The sequence below is a fragment of the Diabrotica undecimpunctata genome, chromosome 1 (assembly GCF_040954645.1).
Source record: "Diabrotica undecimpunctata isolate CICGRU chromosome 1, icDiaUnde3, whole genome shotgun sequence".
Lineage (NCBI taxonomy): Eukaryota > Metazoa > Arthropoda > Insecta > Coleoptera > Chrysomelidae > Diabrotica > Diabrotica undecimpunctata.
Genome location: NC_092803.1, coordinates 173,917,279 through 173,931,734, shown reverse-complemented (window position 1 = coordinate 173,931,734; position 14,456 = coordinate 173,917,279). Strand labels below are relative to the sequence as shown.

Sequence of the window (14,456 nt, the reverse complement as noted above, 5' to 3'; positions counted from 1 at the left end):
TTATTAATTAAATCATTAGTTGTAATTTAGTTGAATTTAAATTAAAAAAAATGGTTTTGGACCCTTAAAAAATATATTTTAGTTAAAAATGTTATGTTGTTAAATAGAGAATTAAATTCTCATTTAAATGAGGTGTCGCATTATACCGATTTCTATTTAAAAAAATTAACGATTACGTCACTACACCTACACCGGTGACATTATCCCTACTCCATGTACGTTATAACATGGGTATTTTATAACAAAAATCGACCCGTTTCGGGATTTTCCTCAAAACTCGACGGTTCTCGAAATAATGATAATATTCCATAATTTAGCCGTTCACTGTATAAATAAATAAATATATAATTAATTGCTTTTTTGCACAGTTTGTGTGATTCCTTTGTTGACATTATTTTTCCAACTAAACACTTTTTAATACTACTTGTGCACATCTTTTAAACTTTACATAACTATTAATAAACTATTAAGTGGTACTAATCTGTTCCATATTCGCAGAATGCTTTGGGAAATATAGGTCTGCGGTTCAATGTTACTGAACATCAAAACTCGACCACCAAAAATATTTTAAGATATTTTGAAAAAATGACTCGAAGAAGAATGATATGGAAAGATTTATAATAGTGTGTAATACTCAATGCTAAAAATCTAGATTTTTACTAAAATAGATGTATTAAATTAAAATCATTTGCTAATAGAACACAAGATGTAACAAAATCCTAGAGTGGATAAGGGATGAGACATATTAGACTAGGCGGGATCTGTAGAAATTCAGACATTTTCCATAGGAAGCTATTTTTTTGCTGAAATCCCTTCAGGATGTGCCCAATATCGATAATCACGATATGCGCCAGTAGCAAACCCTGTGCTAAATTTTTTATTTAACAAAATCTGAAAACAATTGAAAATTTCTCATTTTTTTGCTCCTATTTTCGTTTATAATTCGGAAAATATTGATCCTAGAGAAAAAATTATAAAAAGTTAAAAGTTTCGTTATTCAATTTTACACAATATTTCGTTAGCTAGAAATTGAAAATTTAATGTTTATTGTTGAAAAAATAGCAATAATTGAAAAAAAAGAAGTACAAAAAAATGAAGTTAATCCTTTAAATGTTTTCGACTTTCTAAACTTGACTTACAAGCTCCATATTCCGCCTAGAAAAACCTTTTAGTTTGTTTAAAACGTGTGCTAAATTTTGTTTAGATCGGTCGGATAGATTTTGCATAATAATTTTGCATAATTTTTGCATAAGGCTCTCAGATAGTTGCAATTTTTTTTTACATATAAAGGAAGGCTCAAACTTTCAAACGCTTTTTGTAAAATTCAAATCGGTTCACTAGAAGAGTCTAGAACTTTTTTTAAAGTTTTAAACATTTTTTAGGCTTATAAACAAATTGAATAACTTTACGAGCTTTAAACATATCCTTCCAAAAAAAGAAAAAGACTTTAAAAAAAATTATTGAAGATTGAGTCAAAATAAAGTTTATGAAAAAAAAATTTTTTTTTCGTTCGCCTTTGTTTTAACAATTTAAATTATTTATTAACAATTTATAAATACATATTTGTTTACTAAAAGTAACAATTTACATGTACCAATTTGTAATTAAAAATGGTATTTGAAAATATGATATTTGAAATCCTTGTCATCCGAGACATCGATTCAAAAAAAAAGAGCAAAATTGGTTAACAAGAAGCCGAGATAATGCAATTTTTAGCGCGCGCTATGATTTTGAACTCTCCGATTCACATTTCGAGTGAATGTCCCCCACCACCTCCTCTCATGCATTCCGAGCGACATTTTACGCGAAAACGGTTTTTTATTTGTCTTTTTTATGGATGTTGCCATAAAGCGCATTACGTAAAACTTTTCATATAAAAAATACTTGATAAGACGAGGGTATTTGTTTAAAAACGAGCCCTCTATCACTTATGGTTACATGGCAAATGTATGCCAACTTTGACCTTCAATATCTCGGCAACCAGTAAGCCGAATGTATCTTTTTTTTTTTTTAAAGAAACGTCTTTTAATGTTCTTTAAGTGTATAAATTTTGAAATTGATATGTTTAACGCTCGTAAAGTTATTCAATTTGTTTATAAGCCTAATATATATAAAACATGTTTAAAACTTAAAAAAAAATTTCTAGGCCCTCCTAGTGAACCGATTTGAATTTTGCAAAAAGCGTTAGAAAGTTTGAGCCTTCCTTTCTGTGTAAAAAAATTTGCAACTATCTGAGGGCCTTATTTAGGGCCTACTATATATTTGAAAATTTGCGATTTTTTTCCAGTAGGCTGGGTTGCAAAATTATTATGCAAAACCTATCCGACCGATCTTAACAAAATTTAGCACACGTTGTAAACATATTAAAAGGTTTTTCTAGGCGGAATATGGAGCTTGTAAGTCAAGTTTAGAAAGTCGAAAACATTTAAAAGATTAACTTCATTTTTTTGTACTTTTTTTCCAATTATTGCTATTTTTTCAACAATAAACATTAAATTTTCAATTCCTAGCTAACGAAATATTGTGTAAAATTAAATAACGAGACTTTTAACTTCTTATAATTTCTTATAATTTTCAATTGTTTTCAGATTTTGTTAAATAAAAAATTTAGCACAGGGTTTGCGACTGGCGCATATCGTGATTATCGATATTGGGCACATCCTGAAGGGATTCCAGCAAAAAAATAGCTTCCTATGGGAAATTTCCAATCCAAAACAGATCCCGCCTAGACTATATGTAATATTGATTGGCATATAGGACCTATGTCAGCTAGTTCTTTTTTGTATTCATAATTTTGCTTTTAAATGTACAACTGGTGGTACCTTTTCTTGATAGAAACTTATTGTATATTTTAAATAAAGGTAAATTATATTTTTGAATTTTTTTTAGAATTTGCTTATAGAATACATGAGATGAGAGTTTCTGAACCTGTTTTCTACTGGCATGTTTAAGTTAAATATATTTTATATGGGAGTAAACCACAAATGATTGTAATGAGAATTACATTTTACTTTTGTCTTGAAATCTTCGATTTCCAATCCAGAAGTTGTTGTCCAAAAACCTTTAAAATAAAAATTATTAGTTACTTCTGTAAATCTGGCACTGGCTGCCAATTTGTAAACATTTGATAGTTGACTTACTTGAACTCGATCTTGTAGACTTTGGCCATATTTTTAGTGAAATTCAAAAGGTGAGAATTTCCTCTCAGACCTTATAGAATTTCACAATTCCTGCTCCAAATATGCCATTGGTAATATCTAAATTAAGTTAGAGATTATGTCTACTTGCTCGTATTAGCAAATTTAAACAGTCATGGTTTTGTTCTAAATTTTACAAACAGCGTCATTAGTGCATCAACATTTCCGGTATATTGTCTGCCGTATAGAATACAATGAGTTTTTGTATATAGTTATCCTTAGAATTACACGACGTTTGCTACAGCTACCTTTGTAAGGATATTGGCGGCAATAATTATATAGTCGTTTAAAAAAATACGGAATATTCATTTCATGACACTATAATTTAAAATGATTACGCAATATCCTGCTAAATTTATTATTTACACCGATATTATTTATAACATTTAATTTGAACTGAGTGTTTTCTTAAAAGATATTTCCCTAAACTTATAAGATTAGTTGGCTGTTCAATAGTTTCAAGTAACGGTGACAAAACATAAATCGAATATGGTTTACATTTTTTGATTTTATAAAACAATATAATGCCACCAGTCAGACACTGCAATGAAGTTGAAGTAGTACAAATTGTAATTCTATCTAATGAGAAGTATAGACAGAAATATATTTCAAGGCGCCTCCATATAACTCAATCTGTTGTGTCAAAAGTTTTAAAAAGGTATTGGGAAATGGCAAATTACAGAAAAAGACTAGGTCAGGAACGAAAAGGGTGTACAAGTACCGCAAATGACTGATTTTTAAATCGCGAATGAAGATGCTAACCTAAAACGACAAAAAGTGTTGATTAGAATTTGCCAGGGCACATGCCAGGGTTAATTTTACTATCAAGCAGTGGAAAAATGATTTTTTGTCAAATGAGACCAGAATTCAGTTATGGAAGCCAGATGAACCCAACTTTGTCTACAGGAGAGTTAGCGGACGTTATGCCAGTTGTAACCTTATACAGAGCGTTAGTTTTGGTGGTGGCGGCAAAATGCGATGGGGCGGCATTGCTTGGGAAGGACATACCGAACTCGAATGACACCTGACATATACATCGAAAACATTTTAGAAGATCATGTTTTGCCCATATGACAGACGTGCTTATGCACGATAATACATATATCTTGTTAATGAAGTTCTCGTCAGTTACAATTTTATTCATCATTACCTCACTAAACTATAATCTACGTCGGAGCCATCTCATTTAATTCTTGCAACCACTGGATTTTGTAGGGTTTAACTAAAGTCTTATGTAATGTACGTAAGACCGAAGAATGATCAACCTCATGTATGTGTGCTGCTATTCGTGAGGATGTATGTGGATATTCAACGAAGCTATGCATTAAATCTAAAGTTTTATTGTAATTTATAACAGTTTTTAGTCTACCTGTTCGAATGCCATCTTTTACTCGAACCAGTTACCTCAAAGCGCTTTACAAATTTTTTGTTCGGTCGCTTTATGGATAGGAGACTGGTTTGGGAAAGTATCGTTGGACAAGTTGGCTACTTCACTATATATACTACACAAGATCTTTTCTTACATCATTAAAACAGTACTGAACTGAGTTTATTAGTCTAATTTATTAACTTTATTTATTATAAAATATTCTAACACTTAGTTTATTAAAGTCTTTATTTATACAATATTACACTAATTTATTTTACACTATAATTATATAATTTATTTACAACATTTATTACAATTTATATTCCCGACAATACGCGCGTTATATTTCAAAACTCGACTCGATATTATTATTCAGACTCCCCCACACAATGACAATTCCTCTATATATATCAAATAGCCGTTAGTCTGGAATCCCCTCGACTGGATGTTGACCTTTCTCGAATGGAAGGGAACGCCAGATAGGTTATTAGCGGGTCGGAGAATCTACGAGAAAATTCTTTTTTAGAATAATAACATATTTACAGGTTAAATATAAGTCATATTTATCGTAACAGTACTTTGCCATTTTTCATTAAAAACCATATTTATTGTAGATATATAAAAAATTGGCAAAATTTCATCAAATTTTTACGAAGATGTAGAGATAATAACTTAATACTAAAAGGCTTGAAGTTAGGCCCAGCATATTCTAGCGAAAGATTAGAAAAAATTCTATACAGAGCCAGTTTATCCATGATCCGGGAAGCTTACAGTATCAGAGATCCAATTTATTGCGGAGCTTTTAAAAACACATAAAACAAACTGTCAGCTTTAGTTATTAATACAATTTATCTTACAAAACTTTTCAATACACGACAAGCTATTTAGTTTTATGAATTAATGTCAAAATCACAGCATTTTAGATTTACTGAATTATTTCAAAACTATTTTGCATTGTTTTGTAATTGTATTGTAATTAAAAAACCAAAGTAACTAATGATATTAGAAAAATGGTAAATCTGGCAACATTGCAAGCATAAAATTTGAAATCTTTATATTACAGAATAGGTGTATCCCGATTTTTGTACGACTCGGACCATTCATTTAAGAGATAATTAGGCGTTTTCAGACTTTTGGTCCACTATGTATACTTTTGTCGCTTAAATCTGTTTTTATAAAGATAAGTATAAATTATCTAAAGATAATTAGGAATGAGGTTGGTGTTTTAAGTAAAACAATCAAAATTATTGTATACGTTACATTCACGTGTTAGTTCATACAGTAACTTTCTCCATAGCTTAAAGTCCTACGCATGATCGATCTAAACTTCTTTTTCTTCTTCTTCTTTTTATGTAGACATGACTCTGTCTGTTTTTCAATGTGCCTCCAGTAAGTTGTCGTTCCATCGTTGTTTTCGTGGTCTTCCTACTGATCGTCTTCCTATTGGGGAACCGTCTCTTGCCCTCTTTACTACTCGATTTGTTTCATTCGGCTTATATGATCGTTCCATTCTACTTGTCTATTTCTTACCCAGTTCTTGATGTTCTCCACCTTGCATCTACGTCGTGTATCTGTACTTCTAGCTCTGTCTCATAGTGTCTTACCATCAAGTTTTCCTAAGTGTTTTCATCCCTTCTGTTTTTAACATCCTTTTTGTCCTCTCTGTGTCAGGTCGTGTTTCTGCCGCGTATGTCATTATTAGTCTGATGATCGTTTTGTAAACTCTGCCTGCGGCTCTATTTGCTCTATGCACTTGATCTTCCACTTCAGTTTCCAGCTTTTAGTAGCTAGATAATGTGATGCCTAGATATTTAAACTCCATCACTTGTTCTATTATCTGACCTTCCAGCTCCAATTTACATCTTAGTAAATTTGCTGTTGTAACCATGCATTTTGTCTTTTTGGGGAAATTTTTTGGTGGTTTGGTGCCGCATACGTTGTAAATCGTCTTCACTTTGAGAGAGTAGTATTACGTCGTCTGCATAGCAGATTATTTTAAGATGTTTTTCTTCCTTGGTATCCTTTTGTAGTTCTTACTTTTTTTATTATTTTATCCATAATCATATTGAACAATAGAGGACTCAGGGAATCTCCCTGTCTTATTCCATTGCCGGCCTCAATAGGGTCGGTTAGTTCTTCTACTTTTACTTTTATTGTGTTGTTTTGGTAGATATTTTCCATCGTTTTGATTATTCCTAGAGGTATCTCTCGTGCGTACAGTAAGTGGATAACGTCCTTTAATTTGACCCGGTCAAATACCTTCTTAAGGTCCACAAAACATAGATATGCCGGTTTGTTGTATTCTAATGATTTTTCTTGCTCGTGCCTCATTATAAATATAGCGTTGGTGCATGATCTTTCCGACCTAAAACCTTGTTGTTCTTCTGCTAGTGTTCATAATTTCATTCAGTTTATTTGTTATCACTTTGGTTGTTAATTTTAGTGTTGTGTTTAATAAATTAATTCCTCTGTAATTTTCCGGGTCCTATTTGTCTCCCTTTTTGAAGAAAGGTATTAGGATGCTTGATCTCCATTCTTGAGGAATTCTGTTTTGTTGTATTATTTTTACTTAAGAGACTCTCTTCGGGAAAGGAAACATCGTAAGATACATAAAAGCCAATAGATTAAGATGGGCAGGCCACGTGGTACGGAGTGATGACAGACTGATTAGCAATGTGTTTTGGGAAAGACCAAATGGTAGAAGATCGACAGGAAGGCCTAGAAAAAGATGGAAAGACGCAGTCAGGGAAGACCTGGAGAAGATGGAAGTAAGGCCATGGGAAATAATAGCACAGGATCGGAATCAATGGAAGGCAATAGTAAACGCGGCAAAAACTCACGAAGAGTTGTAAAAGCCAATGATGATGATGATGTATTATTTTTTGGATTAGTTTTAATAGTTGTTTGGTCAGATCTGGTTCTCCGTACTTAAGGAGTTCGTTCGGTATTCTGTCCTCTCCTGATGATTTCTGTTTTTTTATTTTCCTTAATCCTTTATCTCTTCCTCCTCAATATTTATTTCTTCGTTTGTCGTCACCTCTGGTGTTGGTGGTTCATTATCGTCACCTTTAGCAAATAGGAATCGAAAGTAGTCTACCCATGTTTCCTTCTGATTGTGTTTCGTTTTTATTAGTTCGTTCATCTCTTTTCTTTGTCTTCTGATTAGTCGTGTCTAAACTGTACATCTTAAATGTATTTATGAGGATAACTATACATTGATAGTTGTAAAAGGTATATAAACATCGATTAATAAAATATATTGATAAACAGCAATATCGATTACAATAATAAACTATTTAGAATTCATCACGGCGTTCGTGTACATGTTGAGTTTTCTTATCCTGTACGTCATCTAGAAGGTTGTTGCAATATTTCTGCTGCCTTTTTCTGGAACCGACTTCTTAGAAAATATTTTGCGTATATTTAGTTTGTTTTACAATTCGATTACAGCATTTGGCTAGAATAGGATGTTGATATTTAAATAATTGTATGAACGTGTTTAAATATCCTAAATACAAACCTATTACAATACACAATTAATGAAAATTATCACCCAACACGAACAGCAAATGGTAATAATATAAGAATATATTGAAATCATTTGGAAAAGATAAAAAAATGGATGAATTTTCCTACCTAGGAACCATGCTGGACAGGAAAAGAGTCCAAAAGTAGCATGTTTTTTGTGACTGAATATCTTTATATATTGGAATGAGCCACAATGAATTGTAATAAAAATTTACATTTTTTTTGACGTTTTTACAAATCTGGAAATCGTTTTAAAAAAATCATTAAATAAAAATTGTAAATAATTGATATAACCGGTAAATGTCTTGATTGCTGTATACATTTCTGTAATTTATTAATCACATTTATTTCTACCTTGTAAACTGTTTTTGATTGTATTTATCTTAGAGTTCAAGATTCATAGAGGCTTAGAGGTTAACCTTGTAAATGTTTATGTGGCTTTTTGCGGGAAGCAAAGTAATTATGGCATCTTTAAAGTACTTTAATAGTTTATTAACAATATATTACATACTAAAACAAGTAAGAAAACAATAGTCCATTCGTTTTTGGAGTTGAATCGTGTTCTGACGGGAATCAGCCAACTAACTGCCTCTCTTCTTTTGTTTTCTTGCCATCCTGTCTTTTAGCTTTCGGCGCCGCCGTTCCCTCACTTCAGCAGCACAGACAGCCCATGTGTAGCAGACGGTTAAGTGTCTATCATCCGCCACATTTATCAAATGGCGCTGGGTGCCAACCAATTTGACAGTTGACTTACCTGTACTAGATCTTGTAGGAGAATAGCCATATTTTCTTGTATCTTCTTCTTATTCGTGTGCTATGTGCTTGGCTTCAAGTTGGCTGTTGTCTGTTCTCTTTTAATGTTTCCTTTTTTTTTCACATGGCACTAGCTGGCTATCTGGTTTCGCTAATTCCCATGATATATTTAATTAATTTAAGCAATATTAAAGGATTTCTTTTATGACATTATCGAGATTACCTGCCGAAAAAAGCGATCTAGTATTCCATGTACTAATATTCAGTGTAGTCTTTCTTCTGTCAAGTCGGAAGATTCTTAGCAACCTCTGACGGCCAAACATTCGCCCGGTACTGAGGACCCAATTGTTTAGGTTTCTTGACATGATAAAGAAGAGTTACAGGAGAATGTCCCCGGGAAAATAATGTTGTAGACCCCTGTTTATTTTCCGCATCGAAGTACAAAGATCGTTCCGCTGATTCATTTCCACCCTTTGTTCTTCAGTACTTTACCACTTCGAAAACTACTTTCTCGCGCCAAAGTCTGATTTTTATACAACTGCTGCCGTATACCAGATTTAGGCTATGCTTATTTAATGGCGGCAATACTCTCCATATGACGACACTTTCTGTGAGATTCTGTAGCATTTATAAGGTATGCTTTTCAAAGGTAATCCACCTTCCAGTATCGCCGCGCGCCGCTGCGTGTATGGGAACTGCTTATACAATATATATACGCAGCTAACCTTTATATCTAAAGTATGTATGTTTGATGTATCACCTTTCACAATTTCACTCAAAATATGGCTATTTGCTCACAAGATCGAGGCCAAGTAAGTCAACTGTCAAATTAGTTGACACTCAGCACCAAATGATAAACATTTACAAGGTTAACAGTGATAATTTCTTAATTTATAAATTTAGTTAAAATATAAAAAATTAATATAATATTAAATCATTCAAATAGTATTCAATTCAATTAGCAGCATGCACTTTGTGATAAAACATTCCCACATTCATCACATCAAAACTGTTGGAACAGCCAATCGATGTAAATGACATCTTCAAGATATTCTGCTAAAACATTGAGTCATTTTAATTGCTAACTTTAAACAAATAAATCTATATATATATTTTGATCGATTTTCAAAGGTTTCACAAACTGCGAATTTTCTTCGTTGTGACTTTTTAACTGAAGTTGTTTTTGTTTTACTTGATTAAACTACAACTAGGTCTTTTTGTTTTAGGAATAACGAAAAACGAAAAGAAAAATCTCGAAATGCTGCTAGATGTCGAAGATCTAAAGAAACCGAATTGTATCTCGATCTTGCTAGTTCCCTTCCGTTCACAAGCGAGCAGATTACCCAATTGGATAAGGCTTCAGTTATGCGACTTGCCATTTCCTATCTTAAAATCAGAAATATGATGACGGCTGGTAAGTTTGAATTACTCTTCTTATAATTACACTATTAAAATTCATATAATTCATATACTTCAGCTTAGAAGAACAAGAAGTCTAAAACTTGTTGTGTTTGTTCCTTTCCTCCCAAATAAGACGAGAACCAAAACTTCTATGTTGGTGGATTATAAAAGACACCGATTAATTAATCTTTGTCGAAACAAGTTCCTAGACTATATTCTATAGCCTTACCCTTTTTAAAAGTTCTAATATCTTCGAGTGTGAACCTTCCTGCAGCTTTTTGCCGTTGACTTTTCTTCGTGTTATGTAAGGAATCGCTCATTTGTCAGGCTGTCGCACTGACACAAAATGTGCTCTGCTGTTTCTTCCTTTAGGCGAGAGAATCTACATCATCTGCGAATCCCATCAGCTGTAACTGCCTATTCAGGTTACAGTACCCTGTTGACCGACCAACTATGGCTTTGACCAGTCTTGGTTTGATTTAATAAAAACGTTAAAAAGGCATTTAGCGAAACTTTATTTTTTGTCGATTCCTATAGTATATTCATATAGTACTATAGTACAGAGGCGTATTTAATAAAGAACTAGGTTAGGGTCGTACTATGGTATGTTACAGACTGTAACACTTCTTCTTTGTATCAGCTATATTTAAATGTAAAAATACCCAAAGGTTTCATCATCCAGCCTCAAAAGTCCACTGCTGAACAAAGGCCTGCTCCTCGTGTTTCTATTTAGCTTTCTTAAATCCCTTTTCATGTTTTATATTTTTCTTCTAAAAATAGTTGGCTCTTAACACTTTGTTTTCTTATTTAATTCATTTTCTCTCTTGAATTATCTTTTCAAGAAAATTATCGCCTGTTTTTTATGGCAAAAATTGGACATGTGGCTATTATTCCATTAGAAGATTATAGAACTGCAAATTCGGATACATGTATACAACCGTTTGTTTATCACCAGTTTTCTCACCAGTCACAAACTTTGAAGTAATGCGAAGGATAGGAAAATACCCAGAAATTTTCTCAACGACCAAAATAAGAAAACTCCAATATTTGGGTCATCTGATGAGAGGACATAAATACGCATTACTTCAAAATATAATGCAAGGAAAAATAGAAGGAAAACGGAATCCAGACCGTAGAAGAATGTTATGGCTGCGTAATTTGAGAGAGTGGTTTGGCTGCACCACTAATGAACTTTTTAGGTCAGCTATAAACAAGCTCAAGATAGCCTTGATGATTTCCAATCTTCGATAGGAGTGGCACAAGAAGAAGAAGTTTTCTCGGATATACAAAAAATAAAAAAATCCGAATCATTCTGCACCAGCACAATCTAAGCGCCTACATCTTACAGCAAACAGAACTTTTTGACCACTGAAAAAGTTTAATTGATGTTCCATCTTTCCTAAAGTCCCACAATGTCGCACACCAAGCCGTTGAAGGAGTTAAAAAGAGAATTTTATTTTTACTTCCTTCAGATTGACGTTTTGTCATGTTTTGACAGTTAAACAAATTCCATTCATATAAAATAACTTAATGAGGATGATTATGACCGCCGTGGGCAGTTTTGTGAAATAATGAGTGGGCAAGTAGTGACCGATCCACAGTTTCTCTTTAATATCTGCTTCTGCGATGAATGCACTCTTTTCATAAACGGACCTATAAATCATCATGATTGCTGTTATTATCCTGCCTGACTGATATTATTGAAAATAATCAACAATATGATGAAGATCATTTGACTTCTCCACAGGATAGTGCTCCTCTGCATTATGCTTTGCTTGTTCTTCGATATATAAAAGAGGCAACATCGGAGAACCTCCTCGGTCACCGGATTTGTCTCCCCTGGATTTATTTTTGTGGGAACTCCTAAAAAGTAAAATCTATAGATCTCTAAATTTCCTAATTGCCAACGAATGGCGACGAAACACTTCGCAAATGCTTCAGAATATGAGAGAACGTTTAAAAAAAACTTTTTTTCATTGTACCGACGCCGGAGGTCATCAGTTTTAACATTTGGTCAACTAAGAAATAAGTAACCAGCTGAAAATATTAATTTTAAAATGGGTTGTTTTTTTTTTTAAATAAGTCAAATAAAGTATTAGACCTAATAAAATTTAGAGTCCGATGTAAGGAATTGCAAAGGCTTTAAAGCGATATCTTATTTTACCCCCATTGCCATTAAAAAATGCCTGGCTTAGGTGCCAAGTAAAATAATCAAAAATATCGGAAAAATTGTGTCCCCCTTAATCAAAAATCGACGTGTCGCTGGATTTTTCAAAAATGTCGCAGTTCCTGATAATGCCTCTGTTTCGTCTTTTAAGTAATTTTAAATATTTTTTTCATCTATCTCAAAATTGAAGCAGCAAACATCTTTATTTTATTTATTATGTGTAATTTATGCTTCCTCATAGGCAAACCAAAATAATAATAGTATACATTTTATTTATTTTGTTAAACTTCACATTTTAGTAGAAAAAATGGTTAATAACTAGTTCTATTCAAATTCTGCCTTGAAATTTGTAATTTATATCACAAAAAACTCTCAATTTCCATTTAAACATGTTATTTTCCTATACATATGTGCTTATGTGCACGTTGCACTCGAAACAATTTTCCAATCAACTTAAATCGCAAATTCAAAACTATCTACAAAGTGTATTATTATGAGGTAATTAATTGAATAATATGTAATAACGCTCTGTGGATCGGAAACAATTTGCAAATATAATAAAGGATTTTTGCGAGTTCTATTTTGCTTAAGGGCGTGAAAACTGCGTTTTAAGATTTCCTGGAACATAGAGGAAATAATTTTAGAATTTATTTAATATATTTTCAGTATTCGTATACATTACATGGAAGGCAACCGTATATACGTATTTCTAACTATTGGTCGTCTTCAGTACGGTGCAGCCAAGTTAGAAAAGGAGCATGTTAACTTGGGAAAAGATCATTACAGGAGCAATGCGACCAATTTGTGACATTTGAGTTAGAAGACCCTGATGGTTTCCAGGGCAACACCTAACAATAACCACGGAGGAAGCTACAGCTACCTAAGGAAAGGAATTCCAAACGTTAAAACGTTTAAAATAAATAGAAAAGGTTAATGCAAGTGTATAATAAAAGTAAAATGTAATGGCATGTCTCGCAAAACAAAAAAAGAAAACAAAAGCTATATTGATGGAAGGCAACCGTATATACGTATTTCTGACTATTGATTGTCTTCAGTTCGGTGCAGCCAAGTTAGAAAAGGAGCATGTTAACTTGGGAAAGATTTACTACAAGAGCAATGCGACCAATTTGTGGCATTAGAGTTAAAAGACCCTTGTTGGTTTCCAGGGCAGCAACTAACAATAACCACGGAGGAAGCTATAGCTACCTGAGTAAAGGAATGCCAAACGTTAAAACGTTTAAAACAAATAGTCCTGCACTGGCTGCCACAGGAACTTTTCTCCATCGGTGTTAACTTTTTTAACGATTACTGCTCCTTTTTCTACACTGCTGAAATCCAAGAATTCTTCTTGTTTCATTACCACTACTTTGAATGGTTTCTTCCTTTTACAGGATCTTAACAGCTGATACCAGTCATTAGGGTGATTGATCTTAATGTGTGTTCCCTTCGTTTCTTTCTCTATAAGAGGGTGATCCGTATCACACTCCATGTGAGTATGCTCACTGACCAAAAACTTGTGATTTACAACTTTGATATTTGGTAGTTTTGTGAAAACGAAAGTGAACATGAAAGCGACTTTCTGGTTCTTATTTGGCCTCCGCAAGTATCTGAGTAGAAAGTTACCTCTTCCATATCATGATGTTGTGATAAAAGGCGGTAAATACAAGAAGCTATCTGATTGTCACCTCTTCCAGCAGTTGATTCGTCCCACATGAAACATGTAACTTCATTTGTTGCTAAATCGTGAACGGTAAGGTTAAACATCCACATTTGTCGCTTTTAAAAGATAGTGTTCTCTGTTAAAAAGGGGGTTGGAAGGCACTGGTAAAGATCAAAAGTGTATGCTCTTTTTTTAGTGTCTGAAGACGCAACCTCCTTATCCACCTGTTTTGCTTTGTAAGCATCGTCTGCGAGCTTATGGTGTTTATCCCTCCCTTGTCTCAAATTCTCTTTCTCCTCTCCTTCCTCAAGAACTTTTAATTTTGTTTCGAAAATATCACATTTAGAACAAGTATCCTGTTTAGGTTTCTTAAATGCAAAT

At 33.1% G+C, this 14,456-nt stretch overlaps 1 protein-coding gene across 2 annotated transcripts in view; it reads left to right on the top strand.

The window, feature by feature from the left end:
* Positions 1–14,456, top strand: part of LOC140432587 (hypoxia-inducible factor 1-alpha-like) — a 267,073-nt gene that overhangs the window by 102,285 nt on the left and 150,332 nt on the right. For both annotated transcript variants that reach the window (XM_072520593.1, XM_072520592.1), the window contains exon 2: positions 10,074–10,261. In XM_072520593.1, coding sequence (XP_072376694.1) covers positions 10,074–10,261 — 188 coding nt within the window. The remainder of the gene's footprint in view (positions 1–10,073; positions 10,262–14,456) is intronic.